Here is a 16,135-nt window from a genome sequence, read left to right as displayed (position 1 = left end):
CGTGCAACGGATGGAGTATGCCTCTGATGTAAACACTGAGCAGTATACTGCGGTTACAATAAAACCTGTACCCTGCATTCAAGAAATATAATGAATGATCATTGAAGTAGGAAATGTCTAAACATGTAAGTACACAACTATTTTACAGTGAGATATATTAACTCTTAAAATTTAATGTAATCCTTGAATATGTGCATTGCAGTGAAGAGTTACGTACATTTTGAGCGACTGCAAAGTGAACCTCCTCCGATGGTCATTCAAACAGTTTTTATATTGGGAAAATGTACGTTCAATATTATACGATGTAGTAGGTGCATATTTTAAGAACGGAAAGTCACTACTTTTTAGTACACCAACTTCAGACGTCTTGTCATGACCTGATAGCATATCATTTATAATAAAGGGTGCGTCAGAAAGAACTGATGGATTTCAAACTATCGATACGCAACGAGGAGAGAGATATAGTGAGGGGGATCACGACTGTTGGGTCAGCCATAGAATGCAGTTTCAGTTGAGAAGATGGTGTTGGTCTGGTGTACAACGTGCTTTCATCGTAGAGACATTTTTTGAAAAATGAAGAGTCTGTGATCGCCACTAAGGACTCATTTCGACATCGGATGTCACGCTAGGATTCCAACTCGGAATACAATTTTGCGGTGGGAGGCTTCATTTTGTATCACAGGTTCAACATTAAAGAAGAAATCACCTGGACGAAATTCTATTGCACTGAGATTGTCCGAGGCTACGGTAAGATCTCGCGCCATGCGACTTCTTTCTTTGGGACCATTTGAAGGCGTAAGTTTGTAAACATCGATCACATACACTGGACGAACTGAAGACAGCGATTCGTGAAGAAATCGTGGCAATTGCACCAGCTATGACTGTGAAAGTGATAGCGAACATCAGAAAACGCCTCGATGCCTGTATTGAAAGCCAAGGACATCATATGGATAATGTTGTTTTACATAAATAAACTGCATGTATTGGTGAATATGTTGATAACAATAAATTTTTGATTTGATGAATCTTTACAATTTTCTTGACATGGGAAATCCATCCGTTCTTTCTGGCGCACCCTGTACGAAGTTGTGATTAGGCAGAATATTTATCAATAATGTTTCCCAACTTACATTTCACTTTTTCTGAAATTAGTGAATTGTTATATTGGATAACGGTTTGTGATACGTTATTCACTATATTAAGGGCTTCTGAGAGTTGTAGTTTAGACGATTCTAACAAGGTGATGCTTTTGGATACGATTTTAAAATTAGAATCAATGAACAGAATATCTTCCAGTAGCTGTTCAGAAGGCATTGATTTTACAGCTGCAACAGCGGAACTGTCTGTGGCTGCGGTAGTAAGGGTATTCCAGGGGCAATTTGAAACAGCAACACTCTCATTGTAGTATGTTTGATTGAATTCTTGTCTGCACTGAACAAATGTTAAGCTTTGACTATTCCAACGACAGTAATGCAAAAACAAGTGCTTACATAGGAATACATTAGCTGTAGCTGCTCTATCTACTTGGACCGCTCACAACTCTTAACATGAACTGCTTATACTAAGAGACCGGGCGGTCGCTCACCCCCTCTATACTACCGTACATCGGCAACCTGGTTGCATGCTGCGTGTGGCAATTCAACGAAGTCTAGTAATGAGTATATTACAATCAGAAAAAAATTGTGAGGAGATTTTTTTCTTTCTTATGACATGAATAATCATCAGTTAAAATAATGGCACTTATACCCCCTTATAACCTGTATATATGTGTAAAATATATTCAGGGTCAATTGCTCACTTCCCAAGTTCCCAGGTCGACCAGCCGCCCGCATTCGAATGCTGACTGGACTTCCCATTGGACGTTGTGTCAGCTCTGCTCTGGACGGAAGTGCTGTAGGTAAGGGATAGCACGCTTCAGCCCAAACAGTGATCTGATCTGATCTGCAAGTGAGTGTGTGTTTACAGCATGTTTAGTGCGATTTGAGTCTTGGAAGCTTTGCCTAGATGAGGGGTGCCTTCGCCAAGCAGGTCTTCCTTATTATTAACGAACTAGCCGTACCCGTGCGCTCCGCTGCACCCGTTAGAAATAAATATAAAGTAATTACATAATTAAAATAGGACGTTTGATCCAGGGAACATTCGTGTTTGATAGAAGGATAAATCGTTTAATATATTACTTAATTTAAATTGCATCCAAATAATTAAAATGCGATCATTTTGGTCCAGAGACACTCATTTGGTGCAATGACAATTCCTTTAACATGTTTCTTAATTTTTATTACATGCAACCATAGCTTAATGAAGATTGACATCATTTAGATTTAATGTATATATTTTATTTTGCTTGTTATAGGTTTCCATTGAATTATGGTAATAACTTAATTTTAACCCTTGTTTTCTACGTATTCAGTAAATGGCGCTTGGCGCACTATGGTTCTGAACCCTTCAAATAACTTAAATTATATAATATTATATTATATTATATTATATTATATTATATTATATTATATTATATTATATCAGAAGTTGCTATAATAACATTATAGCATTATGTCCATCTAGAGAAACTACACTTTCCAATGGTGAAATAATAATTAATTATACAAATCGGTTAATTTAGCTTCCGATATTACTTCATACAAACACAGAAACATTCTCTGTCGGCTATCTTTCATAGCTTTCGATTGTTGCTGTCCAAGGCCCCTTATAGACGAAGTCATTTGTTTTTTAATTCATTACACGGCCTTAAATGGCAGTTATTTTAATTTTAAAACTCATTTATCCCATTAAATATCAGTCCTATCAAAATTTTTCAAGGAATAAAACTTATCGAAAATTATTATTAAAGAAACCTTTGTTATGTAACATTTTTCACAAAAATCAATAATAAGCGAGATATTTCGATTTATTTAATTCAGGCTCCCTTATAACCCCCCTTTTAAATAATGTATTTTGAATGCCATATAGCCTAAAATCTAAGTTACAACGAACTTAATTTATATTCTAATTTTCATCGAAATCCGTTTAGCCATTATCGCGTGAAAAGGTAACAAACATACAGACAGACAGACAGACAGACATATATACAAACAAAAATTTCGAAAAAGCGATTTTCGGTTTCAGGGTGGTTAATTATATCTGTTAGGACCAATTATTTTTGGAAAATCGAAAATTACCAGAAAAATTTTGGCTACAGATTTATTATTAATATATATTCTGTACCGCGTTGCGAAGCTGCATGCTACGTCAGGGCTGTATTTTGACATTTTTGCTGCCACCTCAATATAAATAACGATCTACTAAAATTTAATAGAAACAGAGACATGTTGAATAATCAGTATTAAAATGAAGGTAATAAAAATACACAAAAAATTAAATTAAATATATACCGTAATTTTGAATGCCAAGAATGCAGTAAGGTTGTGAGTTAGTTAACAAAAAAATCCGCTAAATTGCAGCAGCATCCAGTGAAAGGGCATCCTGGTATGTGACTTGATCTTTTTCCATTCAGTCAGGTTGAGGAATATGGCGTCAGTTGCCCGTTTTGAGGTTTTCATGTGACCTCTTCTTATTTTTCTCTTGTAAGTCTCCTTTGTTTTATGCATGTTTTTCAAAGACTTGTTTCATGAAAAACATAGTACTCCATTCAGTTTTTAATGTTCTGTTGATTGGTGTTGTCGTTGATGGCGTATCTTTTTCGAGTTGTTCATAATCAAGCGATTTTCGTGAAAGCTTACCTGCTCCTGATATGGTCATATCAAATGCACCATGGTCATATCAAGTTCATTTCACTTTTATTTTTTCACCTGACAATTAATTTACATGCCTTATAGCTGGGATTACGCAAAAATTTTGTATTTTAAGAAATACAACTTAATTTTTTATGTAAAAACCTGTTTAGACTACACTTTTGAATTATAAAAAAGATTATTAAGTGTCATGTTTATTCATTTTACACCAACATTTTAGCACAACTGCGTTATCAAACTGAAAACAATCACGATTTGTAGAACATGGAACAAGGGTGGCCATATCATTGTATGTATTGTATTGTATTGTATTGTATTGTATTGTATTGTATTGTATTTATTAACATTCCATGGTAGTCATACATTGCTTACAGCTACAATTTGGAACAAGTCAAAAAACTTAATACTATTATAAAATCTTAATTCATAGTCACAGTCTAGATGAAATATATACAGATGAGATTTACAATATAGTCTACTAGTACAACACAAAGTTTTAGTATCAATTTCATGAAGTGTTATTGAATGTCATGAATTCACCTACAGAATAGAAGGCGTGAGAAATTAGGTACTTCTTTAATTTGGCTCTAAATAATTTTATGTTTTGAGTTTCATTTTTTATATCGATAGGGAGGCTATTAAAAATTTTTGCTGCCATATAACGCACTCCTTTTTGATAGCACGATAGACTTGCCGATGGAGTATGAAAGTCATTTTTTGACGTGTATTTATGCTATGAACTGTTGAACTAGTTACAAAGTTTTCACGATTACATACGAGGAAGATTATTAATGAATAGATATACGGACAAGCCATGGGTAATATTTGTAGTTTTTTTTTAAATAGTCCTACACGATTCCCTAGATTTGGCACCTTCTATTATTCTAATTACTCTTTTTTGTAATAGAAATATATTGTTACTATCTGTGGAATTTCCCCAGAATATTATTCCAAAACTCATTACCGAGTGGAAGTATGCAAAGTATATTGTTGTTAAGGTATTGATATTTACTATCTTTTGCATAGATCTAATAGCAAAACAAGCTGAATTTAGTTTGGGGGTAATTTCTTTAATATGATTTTTCCAATTTAACACATTATCGATTTCTAAGCCAACAAATTTGGTTGTTGTTGTTTCTAATAGGGATCTATTATTAATTATTACCCTAGAAATTTGCGACGTTGAATTTGGACAGGATTAAAAAAAATGTTATGTTTTGTGTGCCACATTTCTGATTTAGTAGCATTTAGTTTGTTATCTTTCTCGCATCGTAACTTAATAATAATTAATTAATAATCTGATTCTGTTATAATCTAGCATAGCGATCATAGCCACACTACTGCCAATATTTGTAATTCATATTTTCGAACGATCGTGTTTTTTTTTTTTTTTTATTTACAGCTATTGTTGTTAGGCCTTCAAAGTTATAATTTCCATACAGAAACTTGTTGCTAGGGAAATCATTCTTCAAAACATAAAACTATACTGAAGCAAACCCATTATGGTGCACTTATTTTTACAGTTTTGCGAAGGCTTTGAAATAATATTGCTTTAAATTTTCAATGCAAAATATATTGTATTTGCAATTTTAAAAATATGATCGTGCAAAATAGTACATTATGCAACGAGCCTACAATGATAGTAATTAAGAAGCGAGTATGGATGTTTATGAAACGAGCGCAAGCGAGTTTCATAATTTTCATACGAGCTTCTTAATTACCATTATAGGCGAGTTTCTTACTTACTTACTTACAAATGGCTTTTAAGGAACCCGAAGGTTCATTGCCGCCCTCACATAAGCCCGCCAGCGGTCCCTATCCTGTGCAAGATTAATCCAGTCTCTATCATCATACCCCACCTCCCTCAAATCCATTTTAATATTATCCTCCCATCTACGTCTCGGCCTCCCTAAAGGTCTTTTTCTCTCCGGTCTCCCAACTAACACTCTATATGCATTTCTGGATTCGCCCATACGTCAGGTGAAGAATACAATGCGTGCAGTTCTGTGTTGTGTAACTTTCTCCATTCTCCTGTAACTTCATCCCGCTTAGCCCCAAATATTTTCCTAAGCACCTTATTCTCAAACACCCTGAACCTATGTTCCTCTCTCAGAGTGAGAGTCCAAGTTTCACAACCATACAGAACAACCGGTAATATAACTGTTTTATAAATTCTAACTTTCAGATTTTTGGACAGCAGACTGGATGATAAGAGCTTCTCAACCGAATAATAGCACGCATTTCCCATATTTATTCTGCGTTTAATTTCCTCCCGAGTGTCATTTATATTTGTTACTGTTGCTCCAAAATATTTGAATTTTTCCACCTCTTCGAAGGATAATAGGCGAGTTTCATACGACTTTTTATGCTCGACCATATTTATAACTTGAAATTATTCATTTTATTTGTATCTAACTGACCTTGAGCAATACCTCGTAAATTGTGAGATGTGCGCAGACGCGAAAGTATTGATTTTTTCCGAGGAAGAGATGTCCACATTGACCTTGATAGCCTATAAGAACCTACAGAGTAAACTAAATATTAACTTTGATATAACATTGAAATTAAATTAGACATTGAAAAACGAGATGACAATATTATTTACAATTAACGCTAATTATTATAGTAACAGAACATAACCTTCAGCGACAGTATTGGATTTCCAGCCTCCGTGACTTTTCGCTAATTCTCTTTCGATTACATATCCGAGAATAATCGATACTTCCGGTTTTATAACGGCACAAAACTGACTTGTCATTGACTGAGGCTTTATAACGGTACAAAGCTGACTTGTCATTGGCTGGACACCTGTACTTTAATGAGTAGGTGTACTTTAATGACATGCATTAAAGGACTGCTACCAGGTGTATAATTACTACATTTCGGCATGGTCGAGCATAATATATATAATACATGTTTGTGAAGTGCATTACAAAATCTCGGAAATTGGAAAACTCGGCCTGCTCATTTATCAAACTTTTCCTCGATTTTGTAAACAGCATTTCCCAACCTTGTATCGGAATATGCAGTGAGATGAAATGATAAGTCTTGCACACTATTGTTAGCTCAGAAAGTTAATCAACAATAGGATGGTTTCAAAATTACTGTAAAGAATACCCCTTCGGCAATGAAGAAGAAATATATTGAACATAAATAAATTCTTAACTTCAAAGTGGAATAATTAATATTTTCTAACCAAACAGACTTCTTTAATTTGAGGCATTAAATCAATAAGTTTCCAATGTTTGCAACAGCAGCTTTTTTTTCTAAGAACATGGGCTGTCACGTAACAATTAAGCGACTTACATATTTAAATTCTGTCAAATGCGCGAGTATGTTGAATTGCTCAAATTTCCAGAGCTGGAACACGGCTCAAAAGTACTAGTCACAAAAATTCCCCTCTCCTCAAGACATGCCTTCTCGGGTCATAGCCATGTTGACCTATGCGTTACATAGAGCATGCAACCCTGCGGCGTTGTAAACAATAATGCTATTATTATGATTAAAGGATAAAACAACCACTGAGGTGAAATTTCAAATGCAACGAGATAAGAAGATAGGTACTAGATGGTTGGGAGCAATGGCGTCACGTAAAGTTCAGTCGTAGAGGAACTAGGTTATGAAAAATGTTGGAATTTGAAATATGAAATCATACATTGAATAAAATAGCAACAGAAATAAAGGTAGAAACTGGCTGGGCGGCGACACTTCTAGCGGCCTCGCAACTGACGTCCACTCTATAGGCTCTTAGTACGTATTTCAGGGCTTTTGGAACTATGAATATTAACGCTATGGAAGTCAAGCGAATCTAATAAATTATCATTTATTAAAAAATAATCATGCTTCTCTTGCCAACTCGACCTGTTCTACGTAAATAATAGCTGAACGCGCCGCTCATTTCTTAATTTACCAACAGCATGACGTCAGGAGCACATCCCTCTTTTCGTCTGCTATATCTCCATAACGAAGTGCTACCATAGTTAAAAAACTTGTGTAGACGTCATTGACTCGTGAAGTTTTTAATTGGAGACATAATTCTGTAGACAAATCTTAAGTCCCTTTCTTGTAATGAATAATTAGATCTAGAATTTTAGGTTAAATGCCTATTTTTTATGTAGGGATAAACAAAATCTTCTTAAATATCTTCACATTTTATATAAAATGTGAACGTTTGAAAGCGGTTATATGGTGCCTAAAAATGCCTATTTTGCCCATTGAGAGGTATTTTAAGGGTTTAGAGCCTAAAATTGCCTATTTCTATTTGTTACGTACCGGACCATATTTTTTAATTTCCGTGTAGCAGTGAAGGAGAATTTGTATTTTTAGATGTCTAAATCTATGTTTTAGTGTCTATTTTAATAAATTCAGGGTCCATTTTAGATTCCTAAAAGTACTAACTACCTAGACTTTATAGAGCCTTCACTTCCTAAGACGTAAGCAAAGAGGAGGAGTCACGCCGGGAATAACACCGTCGCGACTATAGTAAGCAATTTTGATTGAAAAATGTTTAACTTTTCCTCTAAGCCTACGCAAAATTGACGAAAATCCTTTTCATTCTACACATTTTAAATGTGAAAGTAAAATGTCCTCGATTTTCACTTTTTAAATATGATAACCCTCATCACCATGTGAAATGCTTAACTAGAAAGTATGTCATTTATGTGACACCGATTCTTTCTATATTTTCTACGCAGCATTTTTAGTAAAATATAGGCGGACTACAAAAATAGCAATCCTCTGGGGATTTACGTGAAATGTAGATACTTGAGGACTTTGCACTGCAAGGACCGAGGAAACAAGAGTGCAAGAGGAAGAAGCAAATACAAAGGAGTAGCCTATAGAGTGAAGAGTTGGCAAAGGAGGAGGGAAGAGGAAGCACCTCGCAGGATGTGAGTCGCTCTCCTTGAAAGTCGGCCTCGTCATTCGATGCATGTTACATATTTAATGAAGGGTAGTCTACGTATATCTAATAGCCAGACCGAGTTTCCTTCCTTCTAAATAAAAACAAATCGGAATATGTATGATAAGAACTTTCTTGTGTTAAATATTAACGTACCTTATTAACATGTTTCGACATCTTTTCGGTCATATATATTCCGAAGTGATACAGTGTTAAAACTTGTGTAATCAAGACAGTGGCTGCTGATTGACTGAGGCAAGTGAGGCCGGGCTTCAGTCACTTGGCTTAACTGAAATAAAATTTTGTGTTTCTGTATAATGTATTAGTTATTTGAATGAAGCATATATCGTTGTAGAAGCATTTGAAAACTTTGTGATGTATATAGGCCTGTTTTGGAGTAAAATTTGTTCCTGAGGCCAGGATTGCTCGTGCCGGGTGTGGGTTGTGATGTATATAGATCTGTTTTGCAGTAAAATTTGTTCCTGAGGCTAGGATCGCTCGTGCCGGGTCTGGCTTGTGATGTATATAGATCTGTTTTGCAGTAAAATTTGTTCCTGAGGCCAGGATTGCTCGTGCCGGGTGTGGGTTGTGATGTATATAGATCTGTTTTGCAGTAAAATTTGTTCCTGAGGCTAGGATCGCTCGTGCCGGGTCTGGGTTGTGATGTATATAGACCTGTTTTGCAGTAAAATTTGTTCCTGAGGCTAGAATCGCTCGTGCCGGGTCTGGCTTAATGCATTTCATGTCCTTTCGCGGGCTTTGAGTTTACGCTTAAAACGTTGTAGCTGAGGCACAATTCGGCTGGCCTGGTCAGGTTTCACTTCTCGCATCCATGGGCCGGCCTCAAGGGTAGAGTGGGGTGGGAATAGCAGTGGTGACTTGTCTTCCTAAATAGTTCATAAATAACAAAATCCCAGTTCTTTGGCAGGCAGAGACCACTCAATTCTCTCCCTTTAAATGTCTTAGTTTATGACATACGCGAGGGTGTTCTACTATTGTACTTCGTAGTACAGTAGTGAATCTGGGCCAATGCTGTTATATATTTCGGGAAAATATAAACAGAAACAAATGAGAGAAATAATGCTGGTGCAGTTAATTCACTGTTAGAGTATCCTTTTTCGAGAAGAAATAATACTGAAATAAAGGAAGTTTTAAATAAAGAGAGACTACCGAGATACCTTGACATCGTTGACAATTTTTCTGACAGATAATCTTAAAACGCGAGTTTCTATTGCATCCTGGTATGGGCCACATAAATGGTTAAGTGGTAATGTGATGCAAAATAAACTTCTCTTGGCCTTGTTTGTTGCTGTCAAAGGCAAAAAATAAAAAGAAAAGAAAGAAAGGAGAATTTCAACACATATGGGATGCTTCATCACATTGAAACAATCACTGAAACTCAGAGCATAACAGCTTATTTGGTGAGTGAAATTATTATTTTTCATTAATAGTAATAATAATAGACTAATAATAATAATAATACAGTAATAATGATATTAATAATATAATAACAATAATTATTAATATCATAAACAAACATTTCCTATCGGAGGCACTTAAACTAGTTGCATCTGGCCTCACCGAGGATTTCGATCACCGGCCGCTACTGAATCAAGATGTAAAAACAAATCATGCCGCAGCTCGACTAGTGCGACGCCGCATTAAGTGATCTCAGCTGTGACCTGACAGCGTGTCCATAATGCCTGTGTTCGTCTCTATGATCATATCTCACCGTCTTCCAATGAATTGTCCGACTGGCTGACAGACGCAGTTCGCATTGCGTTTCTCTTCTCAATCAGATTTTGCATACATCAACCCCTGAATACCAAGCATCACGATTTCATAATCTGTATTTAATCATTACACGACCTCTATTGTTAGTGCCTCTCCACAACGGCCGTGTATTCATATTATACGATAGACGTTGTCCTTTCCTGAAATTCATTAGCCTACCTACAGATGTTAGAGGCTGCTCTACCTTAAACACTTTCAAATCCAAAGTAAAAAAACAAATCTTAATTTACATCCCACAGTGTCTCAGACTATATCATATATAATTTATAAGTGTAACTAGTTTGATAATTTAATTTGTCACCTAATTTAGGTAGGTATATACGTTCGATATTCTTCTGCCTTATACACATTTTTCTGCTTCGATTTTGTTTTAGGTATATAATTTTCTTTTGCAAATCTAGTCTTTCAGGTAAAGCTACCTGTAAAGCAGATTTGAATAATTTCAAGGAAAAAAATTGTTCCGGGGCCGGGTATCGATCCCCGAACCTCTGGTTGAACGCACCAGCGCTCTACCAACTGAGCTACCAGAGAGCTCCAATCGACACAGTCTCAACTTTTCCCTTTTATATCCACACAACTCGCGTGGGCTGACGAAACGCCAGAGACCCACATCGAGTGCACACAATTTCTGTGTGACTTGGAATTGTGGTTTTCTGTTAACGTACACAGTGACGTATATATTATGCAAATCTAGTCTTTCAGGTAAAGCTCCCTGTAAAGCAGATTTGAATAATTTCAAGGGAAAAATTGTTCCGGGGCCGGATATCGATCCCGGGACCTCTGGTTGAACGTACCAGCGCTCTACCAACTGAGCTACCCGGGAACTCCACCCGGCACCGTCTCAACTTTTCCCTTTTATATCCACACAACTCGTGTGGGCTGGCGAAACGCCAGAGACCCAAATCGAGTGCACACAATCTCTGTGTGACTTGGAATTGTGGTTTTCTGTTAACGTACACAGTGACGTATATATTATGCAAATCTAGTCTATCAGGTAAAGCTCCCTGTAAAGCAGATTTGAATAATTTCAAGGGAAAATTTGTTCCGGGGCCGGGTATCGATCCCGGGACCTCTGGTTGAACGTACCAGCGCTCTACCAACTGAGCTACCCGGGAACTCCACCCGACACCGTCTCAACTTTTCCCTTTTATATCCACACAACTCGTGTGGGCTGACGAAACGCCAGAGACCCACATCGAGTGCACACAATCTCTGTGTGACTTGGAATTGTGGTTTTCTGTTAACGTACACAGTGACGTATATATTATGCAAATCTAGTCTTTCAGGTAAAGCTCCCTGCAAAGCAGATTTGAATAATTTCAAGGGAAAAATTGTTCCGGGGCCGGGTATCGATCCCGGGACCTCTGGTTGAACGTACCAGCGCTCTACCAACTGAGCTACCCGGGAACTCCACCCGACACCGTCTCTCTTTTGGTTAACATTATAGACTGCGTCCACAGAAACATCCTGTGATTATAAACTGCTACAATTTTGTAATTGTAGGCTACGTATTACGAAATTCATGCCGGTATCATTAGAAAGAACGGCTCAAAGAATTTCAGAGTATGTGTAATTGTAATTGTTGGTGGAAAACAATAGATAGCACTATAAGAAAAAAAGACGCTGTTCGCATTCTTCACTTGTCATTGTGGCATTCTTGAATAGAAGCAAATTGTGTTAAATAGTGTGATTGTTTAGACTTCAACTCAGTGTGAATTCTGCAGCAGGGGTCTCAAGGTTAAAACTGCACTGCGCAAACCGTCATTAGTCACTGCGAAACCGAAGGAACCCGATCGTAGAATGATGTAACCTTGAGAGCGCTGATTCTGTGATAGACGTACACCCACATCACCTTTGATTCAGTCATAACATATTAACGTATTATAATTCACGTTGGCCCTGTACATAATCCGTAAACGTGTGACACTGTGAGTGACGAAAATAAGAGTAGGCCTAAGCTTTCTGAATGTATGTTTTCCATAATATATGCGTATTCATTCATATTCATTGGTTGTACATTGTAATATTCATGTTAAAGAGCCTTGAAATTAATATTAAAAGTGTAAAATATAAAAAATGACGAAAGCTACTCAACTATACAAAATTATATAAATGAACACACATACACAAATATATATACACACACTGTACATAACATAGAGGCCTACAGTTTACATATAATATTCTATTTATAAGAATGAAAAAGAAATAATGTGCACCAATCTATTTGTATAAAATGAAATCGTAATTTTCCTATGATTAAATTTATTAAACGTTGGGAGCAATATTTTATGATTATGTCTCGTGACCAGAATATTGTACGAAATGGAATATAAAAAATTGGAGATTTATCTTTTGAAGAGATGGAGAAGTTCAAATATCTGGGAGCAACAGTAACAAATATAAATGATACTCGGGAGGAAATTAAACACAGAATAAATATGTGAAATACCTGTTATTATTCGGTTGAGAAACTGTTATTATCCAGTCTGCTGTCGAAAAATCTGAAAGTTAGAATTTATAAAACAGTTATATTACCGGTTGTTCTGTATGGTTGTGAAACTTGGACTCTCACTTTGAGAGAGGAACATAGGTTAAGGGTGTTTGAGAATAAGGTGCTTAGGAAAATATTTGGGGCTAAGAGGGATGAAGTTACAGGAGAATGGAGAAAGTTACACAACACAGAACTGCACGCATTGTATTCTTCACCTGACATAATTAGGAACATTAAATCCAGACGTTTGAGATGGGCAGGGCATGTAGCATGTATGGGCGAATCCAGAAATGCATATAGAGTGTTAGTTGGGAGGCCGGAGGGAAAAAGACCTTTAGGGAGGCCGAGACGTAGATGGGAAGATAATATTAAAATGGATTTAAGGGAGGTGGAATATGATGATAGAGAATGGATTAATTTTGCCCAGGATAGGGACCAATGGCGGGCTTATGTGAGGGCGGCAATGAGCCTCCGGGTTCCTTAAAAGCCAGTAAGTAAGTAAGTAGGAGCAATATTTTCGGAATTCTCAACTTTTTTCCGTCCAAGAATGCTCTCTATGCATGGTGTCAGCTTTTGTGACGACATAAAACGCCGTGTGGGAAGGAGTTTCCTCTGTGTGGCGTCTTAATCACTTTTATTAAAGAGAAGAATCTTTCGCACACGTAAGTGGAACCAAACATGGCTATGAGTTTAATGACCGCTTTTCTTTAAGGGGGAAATTATAGCGACCCAAAAGATTGTAGAACTCTATGATTTGATTTATATAGAGTGAAAGCTTTTTTTTTCAACAGGGTATTACATTGCATATCTATGACTTCAACCTGTAACTTTTCAGGAACTTCGAGTGTCTGAACCGAAAATGCAGTTGTAAACAATTCAAAATCCTTTTTAAAAAGATGAAACTCCTTGAATATAAGCATAAATGATATTCTAAGCTCTTTCAAAATTTCACTGTATCTAAGATGTTGCTGTTCTCTTAAACCAGGTAACTCTTTAACGTTCCCAAGTTTCAGCTGGGCTTCCCGTAATGTGAGCCTCATGATAAAAGCTTTGATTTTATCATACATGTCAGTTATGAAGCTCTCTTTCCCTTGTAGGCTTTTGACTAAGACAATTCAGATGAGCAGTGAACCATTCCTCTACGGACGCTAATGGAAAGCAATGTGGTGATCGAGTAGAGATGGCCGATATTTCACAAACCGATATTTTGTAACAGGTATTTTTTTGTCACAGATAAACCTGTGACTGATGACGCGAAATATCTGTGACAAAATATCGCTATCGAAATCTGCTCCGTATTCAGTACTCTGTGACTGATATTTTCTTCTCTATGCCGTAGGTTTGCGCGTGCGCATGATACAATAACAGCAATCTGGTGGTAGTTTCTCCATCTTATTATAAATGTTGTAGTTATTACACGATTTAAATAATAACACCATTGGTTACCAGTACTTAATCTTGTGTAAAATCCTGTCTGAACAACTGTTTTGTTTTGCAATTATTTTCCAATGTTTTTCCGAATACTTATGTTTCATTAATTTTTATTCTATGACTCAATATTACACTGTTAATGCACGACTTAAAATAATTTATCCATTATATTATATACAATAAAAAGGATTAATTTTTAAAATGATTAGGATAATCATATAAACTCAATTTCTCTATACCCAACTACATTTAAAAATGATCAACTGGTTCAGTATCTATAATATAACCTCTTGGTACATGAGGTTAACTTTTGACATGTTACTGTTCAGTTAGGTATGTATTCATTTGTTAATGGTACCCATGTACATAATTTCTTTGTTGGATTTTCCATATAAATCACTGATGACTGGTGTGTATAGAGAAATCGTATTCATATTTCACTGCTCTTCAATATTTCCTGCTAATTTTTATCGGTGTGACAAAATCACCGATAAAAGTCACAGATATTTGTTACAGTCACAGTTGTCACAGATACTAGAATATATCGTTTAAGCTCATCTCTATGACCGAGTCGATCTGCTCATATTACGCTGTTTTTGTCACTGGCACGAACATACTCGAACGCTTATCTAGTTGCCCTCTGAGGGCAGCATTATTCCGGAAGGAGCAATGTCTGCCCGATCAGCCCATGTTTGAGACCGCTGATTTAGAGAGTTATGGCGAACCCACAGGAACGTAGTTGATGTATATTGTACCACCTCAGAATCGTCTTGTCGGTAGGTGCCTTATGTTGAAACTCCCGTTTGAAAGCACGCTGAATCCTCACTACATTCCGGGTGCTATGGTATTCACATATACACCAACTACGTTCCTGTGGGTTCGCCATAACTTTTTAAATGCTGCAGAATTCACAGTTAATTGAAATGTAACATTTACACCATTTAACACAACTTTCTTCTATTCAACAATGCCACAATGACAAGCGAAAGAGCGGGAAAAACATCTTCTTTTATGGTGCCATCTATTGTTTGCCGTCAAGAATTACAATTACATAGCCTATACCCTGAAATTCTTTGAGCCGTTCTTCTTAACGACACCGGTATGAATTTCGTAATACGTATAGCAGTTCATAATCACAGAATGTTTCTTTGCTGTGGTCATGATGTATTATATTTCCTTTCATATCTGGTTGAGAGGAAGAGAAGGCCTTAAGGCCTTAACTCTGCCAGAATAAATTAAGCATTATTATTATTATTATTATTATTATTATTATTATTATTATTATTATTATTATCAGTAAGATCCGACAGACAGATTGTAAATCTATTAATAGAGAATACTGAATGATTTGTTTAATTCTGTGTACATCTGAACCCAAATTACTGGAGGGGCTATCGATCTGCACACACAGGTACAACCTACTTAACATAAGCTACATTCAATTTAGTGTTTTGTCAGAAACGTATTAGTGTTCTCGGCTATAGATTGAATGCACATAGTTATTTAAATAATTTTACGAAATTTGTTATGATGTTGCAAGTAGTCAATTTCGGCATTTTGACGGAGATACGAGTTTTCAAGTATCCTGAATGCCACAAAAGAATTTGTGTCTTGTTACATAACTATCCATGTACAGCGAGTTCTCCTAAGTTATTGGACGGATTTTGTTTTTACTGTTTCCGAGTAATTTCAACTGGGAATGGCATTAATTAAATACTAAAAGATAGTTCCCCTTTATTTGAAAAAGTAACTCAAAATGCTCTAAAC

General features: G+C 36.3%; 1 protein-coding gene across 1 annotated transcript in view; it reads left to right on the top strand.

Annotated features, from left to right (window-relative positions):
- The first annotated feature begins 1,699 nt into the window (after positions 1–1,699).
- Positions 1,700–16,135, top strand: part of LOC138706758 (probable cytochrome P450 4aa1) — a 35,896-nt gene continuing 21,460 nt past the window's right edge. The window contains exon 1 of the mRNA XM_069836419.1: positions 1,700–1,897. Within this exon, the coding sequence (XP_069692520.1) occupies positions 1,734–1,897 (164 nt within the window). The 5' untranslated portion in view covers positions 1,700–1,733. The remainder of the gene's footprint in view (positions 1,898–16,135) is intronic.

This window comes from Periplaneta americana, chromosome 9 (genome assembly GCF_040183065.1).
Source record: "Periplaneta americana isolate PAMFEO1 chromosome 9, P.americana_PAMFEO1_priV1, whole genome shotgun sequence".
Taxonomy (NCBI): domain Eukaryota; kingdom Metazoa; phylum Arthropoda; class Insecta; order Blattodea; family Blattidae; genus Periplaneta; species Periplaneta americana.
The sequence above is the reverse complement of the archived record's forward strand: the minus strand, read 5'-3'. Positions and strand labels throughout refer to the sequence as shown.